Below are 22,288 nucleotides of genomic sequence, written 5' to 3' on the forward strand. Positions count from 1 at the left end.
CCAGGAAGCAGCACCAGTAATAGCATCTTGTGGGCTATGCAAACTCACCTCTCATTAGATATGCAAACACCTCTCGTTAGATATGCAAACTCGCATCTCACTAGATATGCTAACTCTGTGACCCCAGACCTAGTGAATCAAGAATCTTTGTGGCTGAAGCCTAGCAGCCTATGGTCTACCGAGTCCTGCAGGTGATTCTGATGTACCTGCTAGGCTACGTCAGCCTTGACAATTAACATCAAACAGGCCTAGCATCCCTTCTCAGAAGGGAAACAGCACAGCTGGGAAGGGCAGCTTCTTTTGCTCTCTCTTATCTCCTGCCTTCCTGAACGTGGACAGCGGGCGGAGAAAGAGAATCAGTTCCTGGTGTTGGGGACAGACAAAATCAGGCAACAGAGGTTCCTTGAGAAGTACCAACTGAAAGGTGAGAAATGTGAGTTGTATAAAACAAGATTGCCTTGCTTTTGATTAGTGTTTGTCTTTCTTTGTAGTTTTAATTGAGCTTTTAAGAAAGCCTGTAGTCAAAGTCCCAGCCTCCTCTCTGACCCTTGTTTGAATAAAAATGAAACCAGGACCATATTATGCGGAACAACCCCACCTCTGGTTCCCTCGATGGTACTGGGGGTCATCCAGAAAATCTTTAAAGAAGTGGAGTTGTGGTGAGAGCTGCTCTCTGCACCTGGAGACTCCCCTCTGGATGCCTTAGTGGTTCTGAGTTTGCTTCCATTAATAAAAGAGGCTTTATTACAGTTCATTCCAAGGTCTGTGGATACCACAGAGACAGCCATCTATACCCTCTTTCCTAATACAATCTTGCACTCATATTTTTGCTACCTGTAAATTTGTAAAGCACCAAATAACAAAAATAAACTACTTTAACCCATAATACATAATTAGCATCTATTAGTGATTTTGTTAATGTTTGTTAATATTTTGGTATGAGTATTTTCTTTATTTTGATTTTGTATTTCATTGGAGAAAGTTTTATTTAAAAAATTAGCCAACAAAATTTACTGAGATGGACTGGTAAGGCTTTCATATATATTGAAATAAGGATTGAGGGGAAGATAAATAGAAAAGATCCTCATGGTGTGAAATCAGTTGGACGGTTGATATCCTTCTTGGGAAAAATTCTGAAGCACATATCAGTTCAGTTCAGTTGCTCAGTCATGTCCGACTCTTTGCGACCCCATGAACCGCATCACTCCAGGCCTCCCTGTCCATCACCAACTCCCGGAGTCCACCCAGACTCATGTCCATTGAGTCGGTGATGCCATCCAACCATCTCATCCTCTGTCGTCCCCTTCTCCTCCTGCCCTCAATCTTTCTCAGCATCAGGGTCTTTTCCAATGAGTCAGCTCTTCGCATCAGGTGGCCAAAGTATCGGAGTTTCAGCTTCAACATCAGTCCTTTCAATGAACACCCAAGCACATATTCTAGGGGTTAAATAACGTTTTAAAATGTATTTCACAAATCACAGCAATCTCTGTAGTTTTGAAAAACTCTTGAGTGTTAGTGTGGGCTGGCAGGCACAAATTCACATGAGAAGGGTAGAGAAGAAAGTCTGATATTCCCACCTTTTCAAAAGATTTTGTCATCTGTGAGGGGAATCTTGTCTCTGGAGAAAAATAGCCTGGTGGGCTATAGTCCATGGGCTCACAGAGTCGGACACAATTGAGAGACCAAGTACAGTACAAGATCCTCTTTTTCCCCAAAGATCCAACTCAGCCCACAATCAGAATTCAGCTTTCCTTTTGCTTGATGAAACCCATAGTCCCATCAATTGTCCCTGACTTAGAACCCTGACTGTGGAAAACAAATGAAATCCCCAACCTGGATTATAAACACAGATATATCTGTTTTCCTACATCATTCTTCTATAGTAAATTTTAAAAGTATCCAAAATCTTTTAAATGCTTTTCCTGAACTCAGCTACCTTTGGATGAGGTTGTTTTCCTTTCATCAACTACCATCTCAAATTTGGTTTTTCTTTTCTCTCTTGCGTTATTTTTATTAGCTTTTCCTTAAGACTCTCTAGTTTTCTTCCAGTTCTTTTGTTTTTGTCTTTCTTGTGACTGAGCTCCCTCTCTCTTTTGTTCTCATTTTATACTTGATAATAGTAGCAATTAATACTCTTCTACAAGGCACTGATCCAATTACCCCTCTTTGAAATAGGTACCTGGTTTGTTTTGCAAATAGAGATATAGAATCATCTCAAGATGGCAGGGTCTAGAGAACAATGGGTCTAACTCAGCAATTTAGCTTCAGGATCTGTACTCTTAACCACAGACCGTAGTGGTCTCCAATGTCTTTTTCACTTTGGGTGTTAAATTGCAGAAGCTTCATGCCAACTTCTTGAAATGGGAGTTTTCTACCACCAAGAATTGGAGAAGGAAATGGCTACCCACTCCAGTATTCTTACCTGGGAAATCCCATGGACAGAGGAGCCTGGTGGGCTCTAGTCTGTGGGGTCACAAAAGAGTTGGACGCAACTCAGCAACTAAACAGCAACCACTGAGAATAGTTTTGGAATGCCCAGAAAAGTTTGCCTATTGCCTCCTTTGTCAGTATCTCATATTCTCTACAACTTTGCTGATATTGCCCAAGGATTATCTTTCTCTTGTGTTCATCAATTAAAGCAAGGGCAATTTACTTTGGACTAGGCACTGTTTGAATCTCTTTTTTTCTATAAACGCCCACAAGGTCACTGTAACCCTTTGATGCAACAGTCTCTACCCGTTTCTTTTTGTGCTGCTTTCTCTAAGTGCCTTTCTACTCCTGGTATCTCTTTTGTTTCACTCTCATCTCTGATCCTTTGGACTCTACTTTCTTCTTCCTCTCTTCCTATAATACCCCAAATCCTTTGTCCTGTAAGTCACGACCTCCTCACATATTTGTGGAATCAGTCAAAACAGGATAGTCTTCACTCCAGTTTCTTGAAGTCACATCATAGGAAAAAGGCTGAACATTCTGGAAAGCTTCACCTTTTGCCACCTCCTCCTTAGGAGCCTATGTATTTATTGCTGTTCTCAGGTAAGAACTGGCAGCCCTGATTCTTCATTCCGGAATATTTAGATGATCAACACACCTTATGTTATGAAAGCGAACAGCAAAAGCAGAGCCCTGGAACGTGGCTTTGTGCTGAGATCTGGGCCAGACAGGGAACTGAAGGAGAAGGGGAAGGATTTCAGGGTGGCTTTGTCAGACATCCTGATTCAGTAGGAGCAGAGTAGAGATACATACAGGAACACAGTCAAAACTGTGTGGCAAGGAGAATGGTAATACAGACACCAGATTTTAGCAAAGAGCTGCCACGTCTCAGAGACAGCAGCGGAAATTTCCACAGTCCAGAAGAGTGGGAGGTCAGGAGAACTCGCCTGACCGTCCCTCAGAGTATGGGAGGCCCAGAGCCTGTGCAAACGGAGCAGTTTCTAAAGATGCGGCCACGTTTCAAGCTCTGCAGGCTGCGCTTAGTGGTAAGGTCCGGGGGATGGCTCAGCTATGGGTTTTGAACATCTGTCTACTATAGGCAGGATATGCTACCCTCTCCTCAGGAAGACGCACATGGACAGAAGTCCACAAGGCCTGTCTTTTTATTTTTTATCATTTTATTTACTTATTTCTGTCTGTGCTGTGCCTTCGTTACAGTGCACGGCTTCTTGGAGCGGTGGCTTCTCTTGCTGCTGAGCACGAGCTCCAGTAGTTTCGGCGTGTGGGCTCAGGAATTGCAGTTCCCCAGGTCCAGAGCCTACCTTCCACAGTTGCGGCACCTGGCCTTAGTCACTCCTCAGCCTGTGGGATCTTCCCGAACCAGGGATTGAACCTGTGTCTCCCACATTGGCAGGCAGGTTCTTTTACCACTGAGCTCCCAGGGAAGCTCCAAGACCTATACTGATGAGACTTTTCAGTGAAATATGGAGACATCAGAAGGGGCTTCCTGCTAAAGAGAGGTACTGACCTTCACTCCATTGGCCTGGAATTATCAAGTCTGTTCCTGGTGCCCTGTGAGGAGAGGAACATCTTTCCCATTCAGAATTGTGCATATCTGTATCAATATGCCTTTTACTGTGTTGTATTCAGAGTGATTGTCCAGTTGACACCAAACCCTTAAAGGGCCCCCTCACATAAAAAAATATTCATTGCACCAAATTTCCAGAGAGCTAGAGAACCATTTAATAGAAATCTGGAGCCTGAGAAGTAGATCTATAAAAGACTCATCGAATCCAGGGCCTTCACTCTCTGGATCCAGATCCCTGAGGTCAACTTATCAGGAAGAGCAGATATAGCAAGATTTATTCCTCCCTCCTCATCCTCAAAGACATCCAACAATATCCCATTTCCCATTCTTTTCCTACAATGTATCTTCAATCCTGCTCACAATTGAAAGTGTTCCATCCCTTTGAATCTGGGTAGGGATATGACCATAACAGGTGAGATACTCTGTGTTGCACAGGTCCTCCTGACAATATTGGGATGGAAATAACTAGGAAACTAATTACCAGGCTGTGAGGAAGCCCATGAAGCTACATGAGAGATTAGGTGAAGATATTCTGGGCAACAGCCCCAGCAGAGGTAACCCAGACAGTGTCATCTGCCAGACTTTTGAGTGAGGTCTTTTGTGTCCAGTACATATTCAGCTTCCAAAAGAATGACTATTAGGTGAGTCTATAGACCCAAGAGACTCAGGATACTCAGGAGTCTTCCAGAGCTGCTTTTGTTAAATGATTCTCATTTGTTTTTTGTCTAACATGAGATGAGGATTATGCTTCAGGTCTTCAAGTGTCAATTAAAACCCCTACCTTGTTTGAAGTCAAATTGAATGTTTTCCTAAGTCATTTTCCTAAGTCACTTTGGTTATTGACCATTGGTCCCTTTGGATAAAGACTGGGTAATCTCTACAGTACATACTTGTCATGATGTCACAGAAAACTTACTCCTAGGGATGTGGTCACCCTATCAACCAAGCAGCTCTAAGTCTGAAAATAAGGAAAGTCTGGAAAGAAGGATCATTAATTAGAGAAAAAACCCCTCTGCCTCCTGATAATATATTCTTGATTTCTTCTGTTTATATCTTAGAGCAGTATTCTTGGCTTCTCTTGTATCTATTCTGCCCCTGGCAGAATAGGTCTGCAATAGATTGCAATAATCTCTGCAATTCCATGTGGGTCAAGTCATCTTGGCTCAACCCTTGCTAGTCATTACACAGATTCAGTCTGCTGGCACCTGGCAGTTACGCACCCTATCACCTGATTGAGATCAGTAGCCAAGCTCTGTAAACAGTTTTTATCACCATCCTAATCCTAGAGAGGGCAGCTACCATTGAACTTCATTCTGATGCTATCTCTCTCTCAGCAGCACATTTGTAATAATCTGGGTGGACAGTGTATCCGCTTGGCTTTATTGATAAACACAATGCTGTGATTGATCTTCTGATTTCATAACGTATTCACTTTAACATGAAAATGCCCTTTTGCTTTTTAATTCTGTCCTGTCCCATCTTACACAGCAATTCTTGCCATTCATTGTTAAGCATGGGCCATCATTTTCCCAGGCTTGTAGGAGCCTGCAAGCACCAAATGTGCCCCATCTTCTAATGTCCTTGTCAGACTATTATATTCTGTATCCTGAGGAAGTGTCCCCAGCCAGTAAACTCTCTCTTATCCTGTTTTTATGTCCCAGCCCCTTGATCACGTATTTCAAAATCTAGTCCTAAGGGAACTCTCACAATCTCTGCCAGTGCACACTGGATAATTCTCCCAGCTTCTTTGGGATACAGTCCCTTAATTTTCAGTTAGACCTAATGTCTTCATGGTTAGGTTTTGCTGAGGATTAAGGAAGCCAGGAGAGAATCTGAAGGGCTCCCTATTGAGTCTTAGGGGAGAAACCTCTACTGTGTCTGTATAGCAGCTCCAGGTTTAATAGGAAGAGTGAGATACCTCTGTAATCTTTGTGGATCCAGAGAAGTCTTATCTTCTGTCTTGCCAGTCTTTTCAGTATTTATCCAAATATGTTGGATAAATAGAATCTGCCTGCAATACAGGAGACCCAGGTTTGATCCCTGAATCAGGAAGATCCCCAGGAAAAGGGAATGGCAACCCACTCTCCAGTGTGCTTGCCTGGAGAATTCCCTGGATGGAGGAGCCTAGTGTGTTAATTTCTTTCATGGATTGTGCTTTTGGTGTTTTATCTGGAGAAAGGCTATTCTTTCTCCGGTGAAGTGCTGATGAAAGTTATAGTGAAAGTCTCTCAGTCGTGTCCAACTCTTTGTGACCAATGGACTATACAGTCCATGGAATTCTCCAGGCCAGAATACTGGAGGGGGTAGCCTTTCCCTTCTCCAGGGGATCTTCCCAACCCAAGGATCGAATCCAGGTCTCCTACATTGCAGGTGGATTCTTTACCAGCTGAGTCACAAGGGAAGCCCAAGAATACTGGCTACTGTTAAACACTTGTAAAAAAAATCAGCTGACTATATCTTAGCAGGTCTCACTTTCAGTTTAGTTCTAATAATCAGTATGTCTTTCCTTTCCCAATACTGTGTGTTTTCAGTACTATAGAATTCTACTAACTTTTAAAATCAAGTAATGTGAGTATTCTGATTTTATTTCTTAGGATTGTTTTGGCTATTCTATTTGTGTGGTATGCCATAATACATTTTAAAACCAGTTCGTATGTACCTATAAAAATTTTCTAGAGTTTTATTAGAGATTATATTAAATTTATAGATCATATAGAGGAAGATTGCCATTTCAACAGTATTAAATTGTCCAATGTATAAACTTGATATAATTCTGCATTTATCTAGATCTTAATTCTTTTCTTCCATTGATATTTTATTAAAATTATAACTAGTTATTTAATTTTTTTTGGCATGCACATATGCCAAGTCACTGTACTTGTGTCCAGCTCTTTGCAACCCTATGGACATAGCCCCCCAGGCTTCTCTGACCATGGGATTCTCCAAGCAAGAATACTAAAGTGGGTTGCTGTGTGCTCCTCCAGGGGACCTTCCTGACCCAGGGATCGAACCTGCATCTCTCATGTCTCCTGCACTGGCAGGCGGGTTCTTTACCACTAGCGCCACCTTCATTTTCTTAAAATTTAATAATTGTGTTCAGACATAATTGACAAAAAATAAGTCTGCATGCTTAAAATGTACAATTTGACAATCTTTTGATACATGTATACACTTACAAATCCTCCATCAAAATCAAGATAATGAACCTATCAATATATTACCTGCAAAAGTTTCCTTTGCCCTTTTTTTAAGTTGTAGTATAAGAACACTTAACATGCGATCTACCCATTTAACACATTTTTAATGATACAATACAATATTATTAACTATACAATGTACAATGTTTTTTTTTATCAAATCTCTAGAACTTATTGTATTTGACTAACTCATTTTTTGAAGTTATTATAAATGTGAAGTTTAAAAAAATTCAAATACAAATTTTTCATACAGATGTGTGGCATTAAAATCAATTTTTATATATCGACCCTTTGTTTTCTGACCTTGCTAAATTGATTATTACTTCCAGGATGTTTTTTAGTAGATTATTCAGAATTTTCTATACTCATAGCCTTATCATCTATGAATATACATAGTTAGCTTAAAATATTCTTGTTGTTTAGTCACCTGCTCGTGTCCGACTCTTTTATGACCCCAAGGACTGTAGCCTGCTGGGCTCCTCTGTCCATGCAATTTCCCAGGCAAGAATATGGAACAGGTTGCCATTTCCTTCTTCAGGGAATTTTCCTGACCCAAGGATCAAACCTGCATCTCCTGCATTTCAGGCAGTTTCTTTACCACTGAGCCACCAGGGAAGCCCCGCTCAAAATATACCTCTTTAAATAATCTTTGTCGACTTTCAGTAATACTATATTGCTTTTCACTTAATGTAAAATCCTTATAATATTTCCAATTCCTCTTTTCTATTTCTTGTGTCATTTTTTGTCATAAGTTTCATAAACACATGGTACATTGTTAAGCTATTGCTTTAAATAGTGAGTTAAAGAAATAAAAGAGCCTATGTTTTGCCTTTATTTAATTTCCAGTGTCACTTATTTTTTGTGAGTAGATCAGTTTTCTTTTTAGCATCATATGCTTTTAAATGAAGAGCTTCTTTATCTATTTCTTATAGATTAGACCTGATAGCACTGAATTCCCTCAAGTTTCTTCTTTTTGAAAAATTCTAATATTTTACTTTTGAAGTATATTTTCACTAGATATGAGAATTTTGGGTTAATAGTTGTTTTCTTTCAACAATCTAAAGATGTCACTTAATTGTTTTCTTCTTTGTGTGGTTTCTGTTATAATTTTTATCTTTGTTTTTCTGTGCATAATCTTTATTTTCATTTTTTCTTTTCTGTGGCTCCCTTAAAGAATTTCTCTTTGTAAAAAGAAAGAAATAAAGTATTTCTCTTTGTTATTGGTTTTTATTGAGTTTTAATATAACTTGCCTAGTTGTGTATTTGACACAGACACCAGATCTCTTTTATGGTGTCTGTCACTAATTTTGGAAGAGCCTCCAAAATTATTTCTTTAAATGCTTCTTTTGCCCTGTTGGGCTTCCCTGGTGGCTCAGCTGGTAAAGAATCTGCCTGCAGTGTGGGAGACTTGAGTTCGATCCCTGAGTTCGGTAGATTCCCTGGAGAAAGGGAAAGGCTACCCACTCCAGTATTCTGGCCTGGAGAATTCCATGGACTGTATAGTCCATGGGGTTGCAAAGAGTCGGACATGACTGAGTGACTTTCACTTCACTTTGCTCTATTATATCTTCATTTTCTTTCTGGAAATCTAATCACACAGATGTTAAATGATGTTAAACAACATTTAATGTTGTCTTACTGCTCTTTGATGCTCTGTTCTGTTGTAACTTTTTACTCTCTGTTTTTCCTTTTTGTGTTTAGTTTTTGTATTTTACACTGACATACTGCCATGCTCACTGATAATTTTCTTACATGTATTGTACCTACTTCTGAACCCAAACATAAAATTCTCTGCATATGTTATATCTAGCCTATCTTCTTGTCTTACAGTTTTCATCTGTCTCCTGAAATTACCTATCTTGCATGTTGTCAACATTTTTTTTAAATAAAAGTCTTTAATATACTAATCATTGTTATTATTTTTAAAATTACTTTATTTATTTTAACTGAAGGCTAATTATTTTACAATATTGTAGGGTTTTTGCCATACACTGACATGAGTCAGCCATGAGTGTACATGTGTTCCCCATCCTGAGCCCCCCTCCCACCTCCCTCCTCATCCCACCCCTCAGGGTCATCCTGGTGCACCAGCCCTGAGCACCCTGTCTCATGCATAGAACCTGGACTGGTGATCTGTTTCACATATGATGATATACATGTTTCAATGCCATTCTCCCAAATCATCCCACCCTCACCTTCTCCCACAGAGTCCAAAAGTCTGTTCTTTACATCTGCATCTCTTTTGCTGTCTTGAATATAGGGTCATCGTTACTATCTTACTTATCTTAATAGTTCTAATATCTGTTTTATATCTAAGTCTGGTTCTGGTGATTGCTTTGTCTGTTTAGGCTAAAATTTTCTTGCCTTATGATATGCCGCATGATTTTTGTTGAACCCCCGACATATTACATATGGCAGTAGATACTGTGCAAAGTTCTTTTTGTATGTGGTGGAAAACACAAACTTTCTTCTGCTAGGATTTTAAGTATAGAGATTTGTGTTAATTTAGTTTAGAATTGGCTACTTCAGAATCAGGTAACTATTGTTCAATGCCATTGTTAAAAACCATTTCTTTCCGTGTTTTTGTTATCCTTAGACTATTGACTTTTCTTCTCAGGCCAACTAATTCTGTGTTCACAAAATGGCTATGCAAGTGGGCATTATATCTGGAAAATGTCCAGAAACAGAAAAAGCCAACTGTTAATTCTGTGCATCTCTTCTGGAACAAGAAGAATTTTTTCTAAAATTGTCCTAGGAGTTTTAGCGTCTTATTTCATTGGCCAGGATTGGAACAAATACCTTGTGCTAGAAATGGCAACCCACTCCAGCGTTCTTGCCTGGAGAATCCCAGGGATGGGGGAGCCTTGTGGGCTGCCATCTATGGGGTCGCACAGACTGAAGTGACTTAGCAACAACAACCAATCAGAGAGAGTAAAAAGGGAAAATTGTGATAGTTTTGGACGCAATGTGACTAGCTGCCTATGAATGATCCCAGAACCTCTGATTTCTTTGTCTTTGAAAAAGAGATAATACTGGATTTCTAATAGGGAACTGAGAAGTAATGCTGGAGACCAATGGTGGGAAATAATAATGCATTTTACTGGTCTGTAGGACTCCTTTTTCCTCACCATCCTCAAAACATGGGCTGTCCTCCTATAGGACACATGTGTATTAGCGAGAGAAAGCTTAAGCTCAGCTCACATGCCAAGGGTAAAGAAAGTCCTTTCCTTTTGTTTTCTTAGAAACATGGCATCGGCTTCCACACAGTGTCTCCCCACTGAGATCATCTGCTCCATCTGCAAGGACACGTTCACAGACCCTGCCACCATTCGGTGCGGGCACCGATTCTGTTTGCCCTGCCTCTGTCTCTTGTGGGAATTTGCCCCGACAGTTACTCGCTGTCCTGTGTGCAAGGCGGTGTCTCCAAAAATGGACCTCAAAAGCACTATTCTTGCTAAGAAACATATTCGTTCTACTGGAAACTCAGTTATCTGCCAGTTACCTGGCTCTGCCAAGCAGATGTGTAGGACACACCAAGTGATAAAGCTCTACTTCTGTGAAGCTGACAAGAGCCTGCTGTGTTTGTTCTGTGCTTGCTCCACAGGGCATGCCGCTCACAAACACTATTCAATAATGCAGGTTGCAGAGCACTACAGGGTAAGTAACATCTCTGACTGCACTTTAAAATGTGGAGGATCCTGTATCTGATAGGCACTGAGGGAAATACATTGGTTAATAACCATTATCATTTTATGCTATTAACAAATACAATTTCTGAACACCATGTGCCAGGCACTATTCTGAAATCTAGAGATAAAGCAGTGAAGAAACTAGGTACCATCCTTGCTTTCCTGATGTTTAAATTCTATTGAGCTGAAAGAGAGGAATGATGATGAAACTGATGGGGATTAGGATGCCGGTATTTCAGAAGTAATGTGGTAGATGGGCTTCCCTGGTGGCTCAGACAGGTAAGAATCTGCCTGCCATACAGGAGACCTGGGGTTGATCCCTGGGTAAGGAAGATCCCCTGGAGAAGGGAATAGCTACCCAATCTAATACTCTTGCCTGGAGATTCCCGTGGAACCTGGTGGGCTACAGTCCATGGGGTCGCAAAGAGTCAGATACAGCTGAGCCACTAAGCGTGCCCACAATGTGGTAGATAAATACCTAGTTTCAGTAAGAGTCATTGGCTACTACAAACATGATTATAATGGTCCTGTTCTAATTATTGCAGATTTAGAAACACTGGCCAACATTTTCTGACAGTGCCACAGGAAAACTGAGGGCTAATATTTCACAATTAAATATAAAGCAAGAGACCTCACAGAATGAATTAAAAGGTATTCCTTCCTCTTCTATTATTTTAGAAGAGTTGGAGAAAGATTAGTATTGATTCTTCTTTAAATGATTGGTGCATTTCATCAGTGAAACCATCTGGTTCTGGGCTTCTCGTTGTCGGAAAATTTTTCATTATCGATTCAATCTCTTTACTACATACAGGCCTGTTCACATTTTCCATTTCTTCTTGAGTTAATTTTGGTAATTTGTGTCTTTCTAGGAACTTGTTCATGTTGACTTAAAAAAATGCATAACATCAAAAAAAAAAAAAAAAAACCAAACCAGAAACAAAAGCAAGATTCACTTCTGAAAACTGACCAGGTTATTATAAATTCAATGCTAAATTCCTCAGATAATGGATTATATTTTTTCAAATTTAGACATTCCATCTTTGGTTGATCCCCCCAGATTCAGGAGTTAGTATTCTAAAGGAAAATCACTGACATCTCTGCTTTCTTTACTGTTTGTCCTATGTTCATCCCCTTATATCTTCTTTTAAATATCTGAAATGTACTAACTTTGCTTTTCTAGTGCTACAAATTAGTTATTTTGCAGGAGCACCTTCTGATGCAAATGAAGTCTATTTGGAAAAAGAAACAGGAAAATCAACGAAATATAAAAAAAGTGACCAACACATTCAGAGCATGGGAGGTAAGCCACAGACCCTGAATCCCTTGGAGCCAGTTTGGAACAAATACCCTGGTAATTGTAAGTTTACAGTGGAAGGACTTGAATTAAATTATAATGTCCCCTGAGAGGGTGATCAAAGAGAGCTGCATATGGAAAAACATGACCTTCAATGTAGGCTTTCATGTTGAATGATCCCAATAGGTAACTAAAAGATTTTTCCTGATTTTCTTGATAAAGCAATATCTACCATTAATACTTCAGGAGAGACAAGAAAATGCAGTATCACAAAACAAAATGCAATGGTCACTCAGATGGAGGTAAAAAAACAGTTCTGTAGGAGTTTAATAAACTTTGAATGTTAAGCTTCTCAAACAAATAAAAATCATCCTGAAGCTAATGTTTTAGCAGAACCTGTAAATTCATAACACAGAGATCTGAAGGACAAGAAAGCTAAATATGAGAAAAAATCATGGAATTATCTGGGGCATGCAGATAGCACCTATTAATTAGAACATAGGGTATGAGGCAGGTAGTGAGAGATATGGCTGGCAATGTAATTATAGCCATGGGAAGATGCCTAGCTAAGGATTTGGGGTTTTATTATTCACTGGTTCACATTTATGAATGGAGAACCTGAAACTAAAGAAGTTGAATTACATTTTCAGTTTCAAAGAACTCAATCACTTTTAAAGAAGATATATCAGCAGGCTATATTACAGAATATTGCATTAAAAAGAAATCTGTACATAGTCAGTGAAGTGAAGTCACTCAGTTGTGTCCGACTCTTTGTGACCCCATGGTCTATAGCCTACCAGGCTCCTCCATCCATGGAATTTTCTCGGCAAGAGTACTGGAGTGGGTTGCATTTCCTTCTCCAGAGGATCTTCCCAACCCAGGGATTGAACCCGAGTCTCCTGCATTGAGAGCAGACACTTTACCTTCTGAGCCACCAAATACTGGAGGACAATAACAAAATTACCCTGATCATTTAGGATGGCTTCCCTAATGAACATTCTTTCATAGGAGGGCATGTGATATGTTGCTCACTGTTCTAGGTCCACAGAGAGATATGGAAATGGACGAAAAGAAACAAATCAATGACTTCAGTAGGATATAATCTCGTAAGAGAAGTCATGTAACAAATAAAGAAGAATAACATTTATAATACATCACATTTGTAAAGTTCTTGGAAGAAAATTAAAGCAGGGATATATATAAATAGTACAGGTTTGGGGGATGTATGCTGGCTAGAGAATACCCATCATGAAGGTTACCTCTGGGTAGAGATCTAAAAGATCAAAGGAAGTGAGCCAGAAGCTCTCTGAGAACACATCCTTCTGGAGCACAGAAGACAGAAGCTATGTTCTGAAAGTTTGAGTACCCCTCAATTCAAATGTTGAAATTCTAACCCCCAAAATGATAGTGTTAGGAGGTTTGGCCTTTGGGAAGTGATTAGGTCATTAGGAAAGAATCCTTATTAATGGGAATCTTATAAAGGAAGCCCTAAAAAAGAAAAAAGAAGCTTAGTAGAGACTTGCCCCTTCTGCCATGTGAAGACACAACCAGAGGATGACTATCTAGCCAAGGCATAGAAGAAACCTAAATGTTCGTTGACAGATGAGTTGATGAAGAAAATGTAGTATATTTATACAATGAACTACTGCTCAGCCATGAAAAAGAATGAAATAATGCCCTTTGCAGTAGCATGAATGGACCTAGAGATTATCATACTAAGGGAAGTAAATCAGAGAAAGGCAAATATCATATGATATCACTTACATGTGGAATCTAAAAGAGTGATATAATTACACTTACTTACAGACCAGAAATAGGCCAATAGTCACAGAAAACAAGCCTATGGTTATCAAAGGGGAAAGTGAGGGGAAGGATAAATTAGGAGTTTGGGATTAACATATATACACTATTCTACATAAAAATAGATAAACAACAAGGACCTACTTTATAGCACAGGGAACTATCAGTTCAGTTCAGTTGCTCAGTTGTGTCCAACTCTTTGTGACCCCACAGACTGCAGCACGCCAGGCTTCCCTGTCCATCACCAACTCCCAGAACTTGCTCAAACTCACATCCATCTCATCCTCTGTCGTCCCTTTCTCCTTCCACCTTCAATCTTTCCCAGCATCAAGGTCTTTTCTAATGAGCTGGCTCTTTGTATCAGATGACCGAATTATTGGAGCTTCAGCAGCAGCCCTTCCAGTGAATATTCAGGGCTGATTTCCTTCAGGATTGACTGGTTGGATCTCCTTGCTGTCCAAGGGACTCTCAAAGTCTTATCCAAGACCACAATTCAAAAGCATCATCTCTTCAGCACTCAGCAGGGAACTATAATCAATATCTTGTAATAACCTATAGTGAAAAGGAATTAGAAAAAAGAATTAGCTATACACATGTATACGGATAACTGAATCACTTTACAGTATATCTGAAACTAACACAATATTGAAAATCAATAATCCTTCAACAAAAAAAATACATGCATATGGTAAAAAATGAAAACCAAGTATGTGAATGTGCTTTGTAAAGTGGAGTGTATTTTAATTATTATTAAGCAAAGGAAAAAAAAAAGATGCCTACTTAAGAGGTGGGCTTTCATAGTACACCAAACCTGCTGGCGCTAATCTTGTATTTCCTACCTTATTGTACAGTGAGAAGTAAATGTCTGTTATTAATAAGCACTCAGTCTTTAGTACTTTTGTTATAGTAGTCCAAATAAACTAAGACAAGCATTCTATGTATAACACATAGACAACAGATGATAAGGGAAGAACAAAACCATCCAAATACATGATCTAATTAATCCAATGTCACTGCAGGGTTTTATAAATCTACGACTGGTGATGATACGAGCTGAATACCCTAAAGTGTGTCAGTATCTCCAGGAAGAAAAGCAAAAACATTTAGAGATGTTGGCGATTGAAGGCGCAGTTATTTTTCAGCGACTCAATAGAAATGTAGCCAGAATGATTCATACGGGGAAACTCCTGAGAAAAATATATGAGGAACTGAAAGAAATGTGCCTTAAAGCAGATGTGGACATGCTCCAGGTAAGGACTAAGGAAGGATGTTGGCTGCAGAACACCAACCCACATGGAAAACACTTGTATCATTTGACATTACATCCTCTTTGATGTCCTTTATTTTTCTGACTCCAAAGTCCAGATTCTGACTCTTCTACTTCTGTGATGGCAGGTTTTGTTCCTCCTGTATAACCTGGAGACAAAACATCAGTTTTGCCTTCTATGGAAGAAGGAGGACTATGTGGAAAGATTCAAGGAACAGAGCCAGAAAAAAAAAAAAATCACCCAAACCCTCTTGTATCCTTCTACCATACAGTCGCCCTTCCAACTCTCTACAGGTTTTGCATCTGGGGACTCAACAAACCACGGATGGAAAATATTTTTTAAGAAAATTCAGAAATTTCAAAAAAGAAAAACTTGAATTTGCCAATGCTGACAATGATTACATAGCATTTACATTATATTAGATCTTATAAGTAATCTTGTTATTTAGTCACTAAGTCGTGTCCAACTCTTTGCGACCCCATGACCTATAGCCTGCCAGGCTTCTCTGTCCATGGGACTTTTCAGGCAAGGATACTGGTTGTTCATTGTTCAGCTGTTAAGTTGTATGCAACTCTTTGCAACCGTGTGGATGGCAGCACGCCAGGCTTCCCTGTCTTTCACTATCTCCTGGAGAATACTGGAGTACGTTGCCACTTCCTTCCCCAGGGGATCTTCAGCTCAGAGATCTAACCCTTGTCTCCAGCTGGGCAGGTGCATTTTTTTACCACTGAGCCACCTGGGAAGGCTTTAAGTAATCTAGAGATGCTTAAAGTATACAGGAAAATGTGTGTACATTATATGGATATACTGTGCCGTTGTATATAGGAATTTGATCACCCAATGGATTTTAGTATCCAAGGGGGATCTTAGAATGAATTCCCCTCATATAATGAGGGATGACTGTGTTGAACAGATAATTTAACTTTATATTTGCACTTGATAATATATGTAATATGGGTAACCTGTGTAACCATAGGATGCATTCATCCTTTCTATTGTGAAGTTCTAGATTCGGAGAAGGCAATGGCAACCCACTCCAGTACTCTTGCCTGGAAAATCCCATGGACGGAGGAGCCTGGTAGGCTGCAGTCCATGGGGTCTCTAAGAGTCAGGCATGACTGAGTGACTTCACTTTCACTTTTCACTTTCATGCATCAGAAAAGGAAATGGCAATCCACTCCAGTGTTCTTGCCTGGAGAATTCCAGGGACAGAGGAGCCTAGTGGGCTACTGTCTATGGGGTCACACAGAGTCAGACACGACTGATGCGACTTAGCAGCAGCAGCAGCAGCAGCAGATTTGGAGTCCATACGCCAAAGAACTTTGGGGAAACCCCTGTGAATACTTTGTATATCAGGAAAAAGAAGAGTCATTCATGCACCCTAAGAACAACTTGACTTTCAATTTTATCAAGATTATGATCTTGTCAATTGTATGTAAATGTGAGACTGGATTTCACATTTATAAGAAGAAGGGAAATGACAAATGATTTTATCCAAGGAAGAAAACTGGAAATAATGAATTTTCCAGTATAATCTCATATCCTGAAACTAGACTTACCAGGAGTGTTTGTGCTGAAAACTAAGCCTTCCTCTCTTTTTCTTTACAGGGTGTGGAAGACACAATGAAAAGGTAAGTTTGCTCCTCTATTTAAATCATGATAATTGTGACAGCGATCAGGCTGTTTCTGCTAAGATGAACCCTCCCTTTCAATGAGAAGTTTCTTTCTCTCTGTATTTATCCCTTCTTTCTCTAATAGCTGCCAGGATTTATATAGTCTACCCTTTGGTGACCGTATGGTGGAGAGAAGCGCAGTTTCTATCGCAAGACTTTCTGTAGAAGTTGCAAAGAGATGACGGTTTTTCCTGCCCGTAATTTCCAAATCCTAGTTATCCAAGGATTATTCCTGGTCATCCATGGGAAAGGCAGATAAGCTGAGAGAAGCAGTAGGTAGAAGGATGCTGAGAAAAGGAGTGTGGTAGGATTCATCAGGAAAGAACATACAGTGGTGATGGCGTTTCACATGGGTTAAATGGCAAGTTCCAACAATTTTCTGCCTATTAGATTTCAGGAATTCGATGAGAATTGCTGTGTGGATCCCCTAGGGAAGCTAGAAGGAAGGAAACAGACACAGTTTTGATGGAGGCATCACATTCTACTAGGTTTGATATGCCAAGAGCAAGGAAGTAGATTGTAAAATATCATAGCAACTTCAGTGTTCCTCCATCTGAGCAGTTAAATTCATACCCTTTAAAGGTAATAATGAGGATTCTGTTGAAGCATCATCAGTGGGTTGCTAACGATACCTTTAGGCCTATTCGTAAGTGGGCCTTTCTCTTTACAGGAGTCAGTTAATGCAGCTGTACATTCCCCAGCCTTTGGACCCACAGCTCAGTACGTGGACCATCACTGGGATGCTGGAAAGGCTTAACAGCTTCCGAGGTGAGAGGCAGCGCTCTGCGTGAAGGCAATCACATTTCCTACATGACTAGATAACACATTAATGATATCTCTTTACCGCTCTGTCTGTGCTTTGTAGAGAACAGGGGAGCAGGTACATATGCAAACCCTTATAACTTATTTATTTTATTGCTAATTGTCAGTCAGAAAAGTTAACTGAAGCCTGTCAAAAATAATCAAATATGACACATAGTTTTTTTATATAGCTACTTACAGTGAGTTAAAATAATAATAATAAAAAGAACACTTTGACTTATAAAAATGCATATCCTTTCAGTGTATTTCATCTTGTAGTTAGCTGTGGGTATTTAGATTATATGTGGATATTGAGATTCTTAAAATCACCTTAATGCTGTTATTTAAATGTTTACCTGAATATTAAAGGTAATGATTGTATGTGAAAAATCACAAGGCTTTCAAAGAGCTTGAAAGCAATCCATAATTCATTGTGTAGAGGACTCCCTGAGACAAATGCAACTGAAGGTAAGCCCAGCACAAAGGAGAAGCTGGACTGAGATGGGATGAGTTGGATTCTGATTTAGCAGCGACTCCATTAGAAATTCTGAGAGAAATCACTGCAAAAAAAGAGCACATATAGATATTTGGTTTATTTTATTTTTACTTCCTTAAATGTTAAGCCCTTATATCCTAGGCAGTACGATCCCTATTAGGACTAAAAATAACAATGTCATAAAAAATACAATATATATGTATTATGATTATGTTTTATTTTGTGATGATTGATGACTTAAGGGCCATTTTGTTATTTTCTTGACATCTATGAATGGACTCCCAAATTTTTGGTGAGGTAGTGAAAATAAGCCAGAGTCTGACATCCTATATCTCTATGTATTCTCAAAGTTTTCCTTCCTCCAGTTGTATCATTAGAGATTTTCTGGCTCTTTAAATAAATAAGAAGCCCTTCCTGTTCTTTCTTGTATTTCCAGTGACACATTCTGTATAAAAGGGTGTGGTAACACAGGGTGTCTAACATCTGTGATTAAAAGGTATTCTAGAACTAGCCAGTACTGCCACACTTGTGGGAGCTAATTGCTACAAGTTTCAGAATTTTAGGAGCAATTATTAGAGGACTGGCACCTTGAAACTGGTCATGGTGGTTTGAAATATTCCCAGCAAATAAAACAATTCAGTTTTGCTTCATTTCAGAGATTTGGTTGCTAAACATTCGTCACAACACCACAGTATTTATATGTTCCTCAGAACTTGAAACTGCTGTTCTCTGACTTCATTGCTTTCATTTTACTGAAGTGTATATTACGTTGGATGGAAAAATAAGAAACTGTTGCGTTCCTCTGATTGAAGCCCTGAGACGTCTGCAATGCGGTCCTGTCCATCGAGATGTGCCTTGGGACCCCGCACGTCCAGAGAACACTCCTACATGGGGTGCTCAGACCTTCACCGCTGGCAAACACTACTGGGAGGTGAATGTGGGAAACTCCTGTGACTGGGTTATAGGGCTCTGCAAGGAGTCCTGGACAAGCAGGAATGATATGCTGCTTAACTCTGAGGACATTTTTCTACTTCTATGTGTCAGTAAGGATGGCCATTTCAGTCTCTTTTCTACCTTCCCATTCTTACCCCACTATATTCAAAGACCCCAGGGCTACATAGGAGTGTTTCTAGATTATGAATGTGGTATGATAAGCTTTATTAATGTTGCCAGAGGTTCCCTCATTTGTAATTTCCTCTCACGATCTTTCTCTTTCCCTCTCAGACCTTTCATTTGGTGTGGACCCAAATGATCAGGAACAGGTCACAAACCTAACCAAGGTTTTGGGAATTCTAGTAGCTGAGGGGGCTCCTATCCTGGTGACTTCTAGAATGGGGAAAATCAATTATAACTTCACTGTGTTTAACTTCATTTTACCTTTAGGACTTACAATGGCTGCATTATTTTTTAAAGTGGTGGTAATGTTAATGATGTCCATTTGTCTTTTACATTTCATTTAAATAAAAGCAATCACTTTTATTTTATTGGATAGGATATAGGCACTTTTCGTCTGCCATCTGAACTTACTAGAGATGAAAGAACACGTGGGTGTGGAAACCCAGTCAAATGCATGAATGCAAGCACAGAGGATTCTTCTTCCAGAGAATCCTTGTCACAACTCAAGGGCAGCATAGAATTTTCCTCTCCTTCCACTCATCTGGCTAAATTCTATCCCCCCTTTAATCTTCGGTTTCCTGAAGTAGAATAGATCAGTTATAATATGACCTCAAGAACAGCTTATTCTTTCCCTTTGCAAAGCTCACAGTAGATTTTGGATCTTCTTTTGTAGTTTTCAGACTGTAAAAAAGGAAGGCCATTGTTCGTCCTTTTCATAACCACATTCTAAGGACGAAACACTAGGTTAAGGATATGAAACACATTCAAAAAATATTTGAACAAACGAATATGTAGGAAAAACATTAAAAGCAACGGCTATATAACCAAAAACATTTACTATCGTGTAGACACAGTCAGTAGCTCAAAAAGTGATGAGAAACATTAAAGAAGTGAATTAGGTTATTGTTCAGGTTCGTGGCTCAGAAATTCAGTTTAGTGGGCGAGATATAGATTGTGTATGATTTGATTCCCTCAGTGTTGCTCTTAGTAGTTCTCAATGATGAACAGATTTTCAGGAATACACACATATTTTTACCAGAGTGATAGTAGTACAGATAATATGGCTTAGCTGCTTGGAATCTGCAGTATTTTTAAGGAAGATACATAGAGTGAAAATACTCTGAATATATATTTTCAAGGATGGACAATGAATTTTATTTCTCACATATACAAAACATCCAAGCTGTCAACAAATTTCATTTCAAAGAGTGTTACTGACTTAGAGATTAAAACTTTGCAAAATAATCAGACATTGAAATTCGTCTCTTTGGGGATGTATTGCTCAACATAATGACTCTAGTTAACACTGTTGTATGATAGATAAGAAAGCTGTTAAAACAGTAGATTCTAAGAGGTCTCATCATAAATAATTTTTTTCTTTTTTCTTCTATTTTCATATGTTTATATATATATATATATGAAGTGAAGTGGGAAAGTGTTAGTTAGTCTGTTGTCTGACTCTGATTCTGTCAGTTGTATCCAACTCTTTCTGACCCCACGTACTGTAACCTCTGTCCATGGAATTCTCCAGACAAGAATACTGGAGTGGGTAACCATTTCCTTCTCCCAGGGATCTTCCCAACCCAGGGACAGAACTGGGGTCTCCTACATAGCAGGCAGATTCTTTCCTGGCTGAGCCACCAGGGAAGCCCATATATATATATACATATAAATATTTCTCTTCCCACTCTGCTTTCTTCCATTTCTGCATCTTTTGTTCTCTCTCTTTACAGAGAAAGTGGTTTAGGGAATAATCTCGGGATTAAATGTATTTCTATGAAGTTGTAGTGAAAAGTAAATTTTAATTAGAGTTTCAAGTATTTGCTTAGGGATTATTTAAAGCAATCTAATAATGCCTAGGTGGCACTCAGTTCAGTTCAGTCGCTCAGTCCTGTCCGACTTTTTGAACCCCACGAACTGCAGCACACCAGGCCTCCCTGTCCATCACTAACTCCCGGAGTTTACTCAAACTCATGTCCATCAAGTCGGTGATGCCATCCTACCATCTCATCCTCTGTTGTCCCCTTCTCCTCCTGTCTTCAATCTTTCCCAGCATCAGGGTCTTTTCCAATGAGTCAGTTCTTTGCACCAGGTGGCCAAAGTATTGGAGTTTCAGCTTCAACATCAGTCTTCCCAATGAATATTCAGGACTGATCTCCTTTAGGATGGACTGGTTGGATGTCCTTGCAGTCCCAGGGACTCTGAAGAGTCTTCTCCAACACCACAGTTCAAAAGCAGCATTTCTTGGGAGCTCAGCTTGCTTTATGGTAAAACTCTCACATCCATACGTGACTACTGGAAAAACTGTAACTTTGACTAGACCGACCTTTGCGGGCAGGTGGCGCTAGTGGTAAAGAAACCGCGTGCCAGTGCAGGAGAAACGAGATGAGGGTTCCATCCCTGGAGGAGGGCGCGGCAACTCACTCGAGTATTCTTGCCTGAGAATCCGAGGGACAGAGGAGCCTAGCGGGCGACAGCCTATAGAGTCCCAAAGAGTTGGACACGACTGAAGTGACTTAGCACACACGCACAATAATGCCCTTGTTTTTGGAAGGGATCCAAAAATTGTTGCATACCTAAACTTTTTAGAATGATTCTGACACCGGCCAAAACGGGATAAATTGTCAAGAGTATGTCTCACCCACAGATAACTGAAAACTCAGAATCGACTGTAAACAGTAACTATGTGAGGACTGCGAAAAATGAAAAGTGGAAAGTGAAATGAGGAGAGAAGTTAAAACTGGGATCATTACCCGCAGTGAGCTGGATTTTGTGGCGTTGCTTTTCCGCTTTTCTTTCCCGGCATTGACTGAAAGGAAGGGAGACAGCTCCCTGGTCTGCACGGCTTGGGCTTGAGCATGCAGCAAAAGGTCACACCCAAACGCCCGCTCTCTGGTCAAAGAACCGGGAAAAGACGTTTCTGCAAAAAGAAAAGT

The 22,288-nt window shown here is 39.8% G+C and overlaps 1 protein-coding gene across 1 annotated transcript; it reads left to right on the forward strand.

Moving 5' to 3' along the window:
* LOC102178042 (tripartite motif-containing protein 77) lies at nt 288-19,713 on the forward strand. Its single transcript, XM_005699416.1, has 7 exons — nt 288-424; nt 10,458-10,872; nt 12,109-12,204; nt 15,018-15,248; nt 16,875-16,897; nt 17,610-17,707; nt 18,995-19,713. Exons 2-7 carry the CDS (start codon nt 10,462-10,464, stop codon nt 19,486-19,488), a joined length of 1,353 nt encoding a protein of 450 aa, XP_005699473.1. The 5' UTR covers nt 288-424; nt 10,458-10,461; the 3' UTR covers nt 19,489-19,713.

Source organism: Capra hircus, chromosome 29, assembly GCF_001704415.2.
Source record: "Capra hircus breed San Clemente chromosome 29, ASM170441v1, whole genome shotgun sequence".
Taxonomy (NCBI): domain Eukaryota; kingdom Metazoa; phylum Chordata; class Mammalia; order Artiodactyla; family Bovidae; genus Capra; species Capra hircus.